The 9,619-nt window shown below is 41.2% G+C and overlaps 1 protein-coding gene across 2 annotated transcripts in view; it reads left to right on the top strand.

Annotated features, from left to right (window-relative positions):
• UBE2F (ubiquitin conjugating enzyme E2 F (putative)) overlaps positions 1-9,619 on the top strand; it is a 68,160-nt gene that overhangs the window by 40,277 nt on the left and 18,264 nt on the right. For both annotated transcript variants that reach the window (XM_008057726.2, XM_021712168.1), the window contains one exon: positions 2,704-2,771. In XM_008057726.2, coding sequence (XP_008055917.1) covers positions 2,704-2,771 — 68 coding nt within the window. The remainder of the gene's footprint in view (positions 1-2,703; positions 2,772-9,619) is intronic.

Below are 9,619 nucleotides of genomic sequence, written 5' to 3'. Positions count from 1 at the left end.
CTGAGAAAAGGAAACTTAAAAACTTAAACAAAACTTAAAAGTTTTCTATGAATGCTTATTACTGTTTAAATCTTTTCGATGGAAATTGTATCATCTTAAATGTGTGTTTTATCCAAACAAATCTATTCTAAAAATCAAATAGTAGCTGTCACACTCTTGGATAATGGGCTGCACGGTTACCATGACAATGACCATGGGCTGAAGCAAACAGAGTTTCGGCATGTAACAAAACTAGAAAAACGTCCTGCCTGGCTAGAGGCGGGGCAATAAAACTATTATGATAATTTAGTTTCTAATCTTAATCCTAGGAGAAACTGCCTTTGGGAACAAGAGCTGACTAACCAGTCTACAAGGAAATAGAAGTTTAAAAATATCTAGAAAAAAGTACAACTTAGAAGGGACAAAGTCATATAAAATAATTCTACTGTGCAACTTTCCATCAGGTGTATAGAGATTTACTTATAAAATTTTACTGCCATGTATGCACACTGGTCACTAATCACATGCCAATATTATAGGTATAAACTGATATCCTATGTCAGAGGCGATCTTCCAGATGGGCCTTTACAGGCCTCAGCCATGTAGCTATAGATGTTGGCTCCCAACAATCTGTTTTCACTTTTCAGTGAGTTAAGAGAAGATATAATCCTAATAATTATTAGGGACAGAGGGAATACAGTGAAATCAGATTAGACCAAATAACATCTTTGAAAATGAGTGACAGGATGGAATGGCCAGAGCATAGCTATGAGGATAGACCACGGTGTCTGCCATAGGTAATAATCATGCTTAAGGAAAAAGACAGAGCAGGTACAGCAGCAGCATCCAAAGGCTGTGATAAGAACTCATAGAGGTGACTGCATGATTTGCAAAGTTAAGCCTAATGTTGGATTTCTGTGCTGCAGTGGTTAAAATCAGAGCACATGTAAGAGGCAACCTCCATAGAACCTTTGGTAACAAGAATCTGCATTGTGTATTTTATACCTAAGATGCCACTTATTTGAAAAGTGGAGATAAAAATGTCCCCAAACAAGTATCTTTGCCAGCAACTTCATACTGTCAGTTACAAATCCAAGTGTATTTATAAAATTAGAAATCTGCATATCTATGCAGGGGAAGGAAAGAATAATAGATACCATAGGGATGGTTAAACAACCAATTAGAAAAAAATATACCACCTTATTCTGTATAATAAACTCTAGATGAATGAATGAGCTGATTAAATGTAATCTTTGAGACCATAAAATTACTAGAAGAAAATATAGAAGAGTATTTATATAATATTGGTTGGGAAAGACCTTCTTAAAGCATGATATCAAAACAGGAACCCTAGAGAAAGACTGGCTTTTTAAAAATGGAAAACTAGTGTTCAGAAACAAAATCAAGAAAAGGCAAACAGCAGACTAAGAAAAACTGCTTGTAACAAATATAAAAAGCTACAGCTTTTTTCTTAAAAACTTTTTTATAGTGGTGATTAAAAGTTGACTACCTCAGAAATAAAAAAATAGTTAAAGAACATTAATCATTCCGTTCTTACAAGAAAAAATACAAATGGACAATGATAGGAAATAAATTTAAGGTATTCATCAGATAATATAAAATAAGAGAGAAGTAGTATTTCTCTTCTATCAGATTGTCAAAGAATAATGGGTATAGGTATGTCAGTTTTAACTGCTAGACTACATAAAATGCAGTCTCAAAACTCTTAAGGAAGGAATAGAACTTTTTTAGTGATGATTTGGTTAAGGCTATCAACTTACTATTAAATGTTCATTTCACATAAGAAGTCAGGGGAAGCGATAAGATTTAATATTGCTGATTTGTTCATGATGATAAATATTTTGGGGGAAGATGAGCCTGCATTTTAAAGTTGATGCTAATTCTGTCAAATTTGAAAGTTGAAGATAATTCCTAGGAGGATTTTCCAGGCTTATTCATGCAGGAGCACCCTCTGTTGGAAGCAACACCAGCTGTCATTTACTGACCCCAGGCAGAATGCAGTCTGGGAGAGGGACTGCCCTATGGGGTCTACAGTCCTGAGGGAGTGAGGGGTACATGACATGGTGGTGATTCCCAGACCCTGGACATCCTCCTGCATGCCCACCAGCCCAAATTTCTGAAGGGCTTGCTCTGTTCCGAAGGCTGTGCCAAGCACTCACTGAGGCAGTGATTGTCTATCTATTCACTGCTGTGTCCCCAAGGCCTAGAACAATGCCAGCAGAGTGTGGGTGTTCAATAAATGTTTGTTGAGTGACTGTTAGTCATGTGTTCCTGATTCTCTTGGAGAGATCAGCAGTAAGTAAATAAAGAAGTCATTTAAGGTATGAGATGTGTTGGGAAGGGACTACGCTGCATGACAATGTGGAAGGAATAGGGTCTTAGGTTGTGTGTTCTGGGAAGGTGATAGAAAGCAAAAGAGCCAGTCAGATGGTTGCAGAAAGATGCCCCTGTCCTTCTCTGAGGGCATGCTTGACCCGGTGAGGAGACAGACAGCAGACAGGTGATGGAGCCCATTTCTGTTCAGGTTAGGGTAGAGCTTCCTCCAGTGTGCCTGCATTTGATGAAGAAACCAAGGAACACAGCAATCCTACTTTTAAACTCTTAATTCTCTATGTTTGCCATATCCTAACATAGTATTTGCTTTTTGTTTCCATTTTTTTTAATTTAAAGGATTTTTTTGTTTTGTTTTGTGTTTTTTGATAGATGAGGGTTACTACCAGGGTGGAAAATTTCAGTTTGAAACTGAAGTTCCCGATGCGTACAACATGGTGGTGAGTAGCCTGCGATGAGCCTGTTGTTTTCCTTCTTGGACGGGGGTGCCTGTGGCTGGTGACCTGCTGCTGGCCCATCGCCCTAGCAGTCTCCTCAGTGTGTGTCCATGTGTGGCTGAGCATGGAATTTAGTAATTTTGTGGTGAATGTCACTTGTAAGCAGTATGTAGAGTGTCAGTAGAGAAATTGTTTATTTAACAATATTTACGCATACTGTGTGCCAGGCAGTCTGCCTATGTATTTTATGCAAACCTTATGTGTTTAAGTCTGGCAATGAAGAAAAATAAACATTTTATTTAAGACTAAAGCTTTGTTTACAGTATAATACCACAATTTCATAAGCCTATAAAATGTGTTTTAAAATTTCAGAGAATAATGACTTATAATTTTAAGCTATAATTTATGCTCATAACTACATGTTAAGCCCTCAAAGACCCTTCTAGATAATAATTATAGCAAATACTTTCATATTCTGTTTTTGCTTTTGAGGAATTTACAGACTTAGGGAGGTGTGATGAAGTGTAGAAAGTTGATAAAGTGATAAAAGTTGTAAGTAGCGAAACAGTAAAGATATTGGTCAATGATAGGAAACTGATTTTCAGAAATTAAGAAAAGGATATGAATCACTTTTGGAAAGTGATTAAGGCCAGTTAATCTCTCTCTCCCTTTTTTCCCCCCATTTTTTTTTGAGTCAGAGTTTTTACTCTGTCACCCAGGCTGGAGTGCACTGGCATGATCACGCCTCAATGCAGACTTGACCTCCTGGGCTCAGGTGACCCCTTCTGCCTCAGCCTTCCAAGTAGCTGGTACTATAGACACATGGTATCATGCTCAGCTAATTTTGATTTTTTTGTAGAGATGTGATCTCACTATATTTCCCAGGCTGGGCTTGAAACAGTCTTCTTGCCTTAGCCTCCCAAAGTGCTGAGGTGTGAGCCACCGCACCTAGCCTGAGGCCAGTTCATCATTTAAAGAGAAATAGAATTTGAGTTGTCCTGATTTGGCCCAGAGCCAGGAGAGGGCATTCTAGGTGCCATGGGAGCATGGGAAGCAGTCTGCCTAGTTGGTTGCTGCTGAGGATGTGCGTGGATTTGAAAACTTGCAGCCTGTGGAAGGCAGATGGACCCGGATTACTTGAATGAAGAATTGGGGTGGGGAAGAATGGGAGAGAAAATGAAAAAACTCAGATCAGGGATTTTATTGGGCATTTTCAGTTTGGTAGTGAGCAACCACCACAGGTTCTGAATAACTCTACATACTCCTGAGTGGGGTGTTAGAGATGGTGTGGGCATGCCTCAGGTGCCAGCATGGAGTGTCTCAGTTCTCATTGCCAGGAATGGACACATGGCCAGTTCAGCTTGCTTGTTTTATTTATATATACTGCGTACATATGTTTCTCCTGATATTTTCTAACCTTCTCAGCCTGTCAAATGGGAAAGAAAAATCTGATGGTGGTATAGTGAAAAAATGAAACCTTTTGTTAATTTGAAGAAGTGAGTATTGGAGACACCATGTGCCCCATTACTTTGCTTGCAGTAAATGTGCTTTCCACTGCTTGACAAGTGGAGTTACGCCTGACCCCAAATACCAGGGTTCAGGTCAGTGGCTGCAACACTTTTTTAAAAAGCCAAACCTTAATCTATGGAAATTGATTTTTTTACTGAGCTATACTACATTATAAATTCTTTTTGAAATAAGGAGTCAGTAATCCAAGAAAAAAAATTGATTTTTAAACTGAGACAGGAAATACACATTTCATGTCTTAGTTCATTCATCCAGCCAGACAGCTACCTGCAGAGACTTTCCATTCTCCTGAAGTCACAGATTGAGAAACCTGACTGTCTACCGCCGGGTGAGAAGCAACTTAAGAAGTTTGGTTTAAGTACAGATATTTAGAATTTGAGGGTTATTTGGTGGTTTCTGGACACAGCCAGGCATATAATATTTTAAAATTTCAGACTTGCCACTAAATATCTGTACATAGGCATGTCTATGGATTATGCATTGAAAGTAAGAATGTGTAGCCGGGCTCGGTGGCTCAGCCTGTAAATCCCACGCCTTTGGGAGGCTGAGGCGAGTGGATTGCCTGAGCCTGTGGGTTCGAGACCCGCCTGGGCAGGCGAGACCTCATCTCTACAATAAAATCAAAAAATTAGCTGGGCGTGGTAGCGTGCGCCTGTAATTCCGGCTACTTGGCAGGCTGAGGCGGAAGGATCACCGGAGCCCAGCAGGTCGAGGCTGCAGTGGCCGGGAGTGGCCACTGCACTCCAGTCTGGGCGACAGAGTGAGACTCCAACTCAAAAAAAAAAAAAAAAAAGAAAGTAAGAATGTGAAAATCAAAGGTAGTGAGTTTATAACACTGTTCTTCTGGATAGCTTGAGGGGGAGTTTAGCACACGCTGGTAAAGCAAACAGGCAGAGACACCGCAGAGCCATCATTTCAGGCATATCAGGCACATTTAGCAGGGGAGATTCATGTTCTCTTTATAAGAAGAAAGCTACAACATGGTAAAATACCAAGGAAGAAATGGGCAGCTAGTGAGAGCTGCTGTGTGCCAGGCATCTTCACTCACATTTCTTTATTCTGTTCTTCTGGTAGTGGGTGATTTTAATATTCATATCATTAGGAAGTTTGTACTCAGAAAGCTAAACTTTAAAAATTAGCTTTGCCAGTGTAGACGCTGAATTGCCGAAACCGATTCATATTCATGGCCACCCAGCTTTTAAACGTGTGCCCTTCCCACTATACAGGTGGTGAGAAGACGGTCATACTGTCCCATCCTATAGTGACTTAAAGAAATACATAGGAGAATGAAAAAAAGAGAGGCTAGAAGCCGCTGAGCCTCTAAGACTCATTTCCCTAGTTAATTGGTGACTGGCACAGAGGTCGAAGTGAAGGGTAAAGCTTGAATTTTCCAGAGATTTTCCTGTCTCCTCTCTTGGACCTTCCACTCTCCAGCCCCCTCACCACTATCACTTCCCTTGGGAAGGCAGAAACACTTGATCTCCCATCCCTGTAGCCCTTCTAAAGTTCCGTGTACAGTGTTTGACCTTCAGATTTGTTACAGTGATCTTACATTTTTATATTTTGCTGTTGGAAGTTTTCTAAATGTTGTGCTGGTTAGATTTCATAGGAATAAAACCCCACATTCTGAAGCCCAGAGATACTGAGAGCATCTGGTGGCTCTGGGGAGACCTAGTTCCTAACCTGTCTCTGTAGGGTTCTTTCCTCTTTCCCTCCCTGACCTATCCATCCCATTTTCTTCTTGAGTTTTCTACCTCTCTGCCTCTCATCCAGGTGAGTGTGGGTCATTTTCCTTAGTGGCAAAACAGTGTGTGTCACTGGCATCCATGGGAGGGTGTCTCCAGGGGACCATTAATTGCAGGACTTCGTTGAATATAAAAGTAGTTGTGTTGGCCATGTTTATAATTAATCTTTACATAAATAGCTCTTTAGCATCTCTTTCCTGCTAGGCCATGAGCCCTGAAGGAGGAGTCCAGACTGCCTTGCCTATACTGTATTTCCAGCATATACTATGCCTGCTGTGCTAGATGAGAAATGTAGACTGTCCAGAGGTTGACTCTCTCTGCTCCCCCACAAACTTAACAGTGCAGAAAACAGAGATTAAAAAATTTAACCAGGCTGGGCGCGGTGGCTCAGCCTGTAGTCCTAACATTGAGAGGCCAAGGCAGGAGGATTGCTTGAGCCCAGGAGTTCGAGACCAGCCTAGGCAACATAGTGAGATCTTGTCTCTACAAAAAATTTTTTAAAAATAATTAGCTGGGCATGGTGGTGCATAGTGGTATAGTCCCAGCTCCTCAGAAGACTTAGGAGGAAGGATCACCTGAGCCCAGAAGGTCAAGGCTGCAGTGAGCTGTCATTGTGCTACTGAACTCCAGCCTTGGCAACAGAATGAGACCCCGACTCAAAATAATAATAATAATAATAATGATAATAATAATTCAACCAGCATGTGAAGATATATAGGTACAGACATCGGGGTGGGGAGTATGAGAGTAAACTCTGAGGGCACCTTGTTGATCAGCATGAGCAGACGCATCCATGTCCAGGGTTGTGTCCTGGGGCTGGCTGGGGCTTCTCAGGTCCATCTGCTTCTCTGTCTCGACTTGCATGACTTATGTGCTTTATAAGGACTTTTAAAAACCTCTGATAGTTATAGTTCCTGCAGTGAAGTGCTGTTATTAACATTGTGAATCTAAAAAACTTTTAATAAGGTTGATTATTATTTTAGAATAAACTTTTAAAAGAAAAATGCCTATTTGAAATCTCCCTTCCCATATACCCTCCCTCCCCCATATCCCAGCAGCTAAAAGTCAAATTCCCTTTGTTTATTTGTCCCTTTGACTCTGAACTTTACTTCAAAGTCTGAAGCCTGCCTCATATTCCCTATTAGTTTAGAAACTAACTGATGTAGTGACATTTAATGAGATCCTCTAGTATGCCAGGCTCTGTATCAGACACTGCAGGGCCAGGGATGAAAAGTTGGTAGCTTTTAAGAATTTCAGCCTCCTGGGAGATGACATACAGTCATGATAATGACGAGCTTGGTAATGTAGGGGTAGTGGGGACACCAGAGGAGGAGCACATGACATGGCCCTGGGGTGACCTGGAGGAGGAGGGGCACCTCAGCCCAGAAGCAGGCTAGCCTGATTGATGTCACAGTCTTTAGATGTGTCAGTGTGTCAGTCATGAGCCAACTGGAGGAAAAAGTGTGCTGAAGCAGAAGAAAGGAGATGCAGCTCATTGCTTTTTGGCTCTGGTTTCCTTCTAGAAGTGACAGACATTACATCCACTTACCTGTTGGCCAAAACAAGTAACATGGTCATGGTCAGCCAAGAGGGGGTAAGGAAGGGCATCCTGTCATATCCCCTTAGAGTCACTTGTTGACTAGTAGTCATGACAACCACAAGAGACATCTGAATTCCTGCCTACTTGCCCCTGTTCCTTTTGTATAATTTATTAGATTTTGTAGGATATTGAGAAAACATGGCTATGCAAAAGTAGTCTATTAACCCTTTGCCCTTGGAGATATCTTGCGTACCACCTTCTTTCTAGCAACTCGACCACACTTTTTTCAATGAAATAGGGAAAGATGAATCAATTCATATTAAATAGTATAGTGTTAGAACCAATTATTTTATTATAATTATATTTGACTTATGATGGAATTTTGAACGTTGAAGAACTTATTTATGACCAAAAAAAATCAAAATTTTTGTATCATATTTTTCTAATGTGTGAAACAGTCACTGACATGAATTGTAGGTTCATTGATACATAGTGCGCAGTAGTAATATGTTGGACATCTTTCACTTGGTGTTCTTCTATTTGAATAGACAGTGCAGTTGCATTTTCCTCTCACATGAATAATATGTAATTTATTGTTCAGTCTATTGTCGAAGATGTGGAAGGATGCACTAGTGATTCCTGAAAACCACTTCTCAACTGATTGATCATATCTCAGTATATATCCCATCTCTTTATTTGCTTTTTCATACAATTTGAATGGAAAACTTCAAGGAAACATACATTTTTTTAAAAAATTTGCGCTTCCGGCCAGGCTCAGTAGCTCAGCCTATAATCCCATCACTTTGGGAGGATGAGGAAAGTGAATTGCCTGAGCCCACGGGTTTGAGACCAGCCCAGGCAACTTGGTGAGACCTCGTTTCTACAATAAAATTAAAAATGGCCAGGCGTGGTCGCGCGCATCTGTAGTTCTGGCTACTTGGAAGACTGAGGCAGAAGGATCACTGGAGCCCAGCAGATCGACGCCAGGGTGGCCGTGAGTGTGCCACTGCACTCCAGCCTGGGTGAAGGAGTGAGACTTCAACTCAAAAAAATAAAAAATTGCACTTCTATAAGTTTGTCTTGTATAATCATTAACAGTCTCTTTATGTCCCCTCTCAGGGGACATCCGAGTGCAAAGGGTTAATTACCCATAATATCTCTATCCAGAGATGATCACCATGACTTTTTAATGTCTGGTACAGACAGTATATAATCCTGCATACCGATGGAGTCATGGTACACATGGCCTGTTAACTTGGGGGTTTTCGCATTATAATATGATGGACATATGCTCTCATGTCAGTTAACATATTATTGCATCATCATTAATAAGAGCACTTCATTGTTCTTGGTTTTAAACAACACTAGCCCTATTTCTTGATAATATAAACCAGACTTTCTGTAAAGGACAATAATAAATCTTTTTGGCTCTGTGGACCACATGTGATCTCTGTCACATATTCTTTTTTGAATGACCTTTTAAAAATGTAAAAACCAGCCGGGCTTGGTGACTCAGCCTGTAATCCCGTGCCTTTGAGAGACTGAGGTGAGTGGATTGCCTGAGCCCGCGGGTTCGAGACCCGCCTGGGCAGGCGAGACCTCATCTCTACAATAAATCAGAAAAATTAGCCGGGCATGGTAGCATGTGCCTGTAGTTCCAGCTACTTGGAAGGCTGAGGTGGAAGGATCGCTGGAGCCCAGCATGTTGAGGCTGCGGTGGCCGGAAGCGGCCACTGCACTCCAGTCTGGGCGACAGTGAGACTCCAACTCAAAAAAAAAAAAAAGTAAAAACCAATCTTTGAGCATGTGAAGATAGGCCTGGCCTGGCTTTGGTCTGTGGGCTGTGTTTTGCTGCCCCTGGAATAAACAGGGCTGTGAGGTGCATCCAGGACACACATTTCATGTCTGTCTGCCTTTTTCCATTTGGCTAAATTCTCACAAGTGGCATTAAGGGCATTGAGTAATTTTTTTTTAACAGGATTTATTGAGAGCACAGAAAAGCTCCCACAGTGGGAGGGGACCCAAAGGGGGTGCCTGGG

Source organism: Carlito syrichta, unplaced genomic scaffold (genome assembly GCF_000164805.1).
Source record: "Carlito syrichta isolate Samal-C Ts95f unplaced genomic scaffold, Tarsius_syrichta-2.0.1 Scaffold303113, whole genome shotgun sequence".
Taxonomy (NCBI): Eukaryota; Metazoa; Chordata; class Mammalia; order Primates; family Tarsiidae; genus Carlito; species Carlito syrichta.
This window is presented reverse-complemented; position numbering and strand designations above follow the sequence as displayed.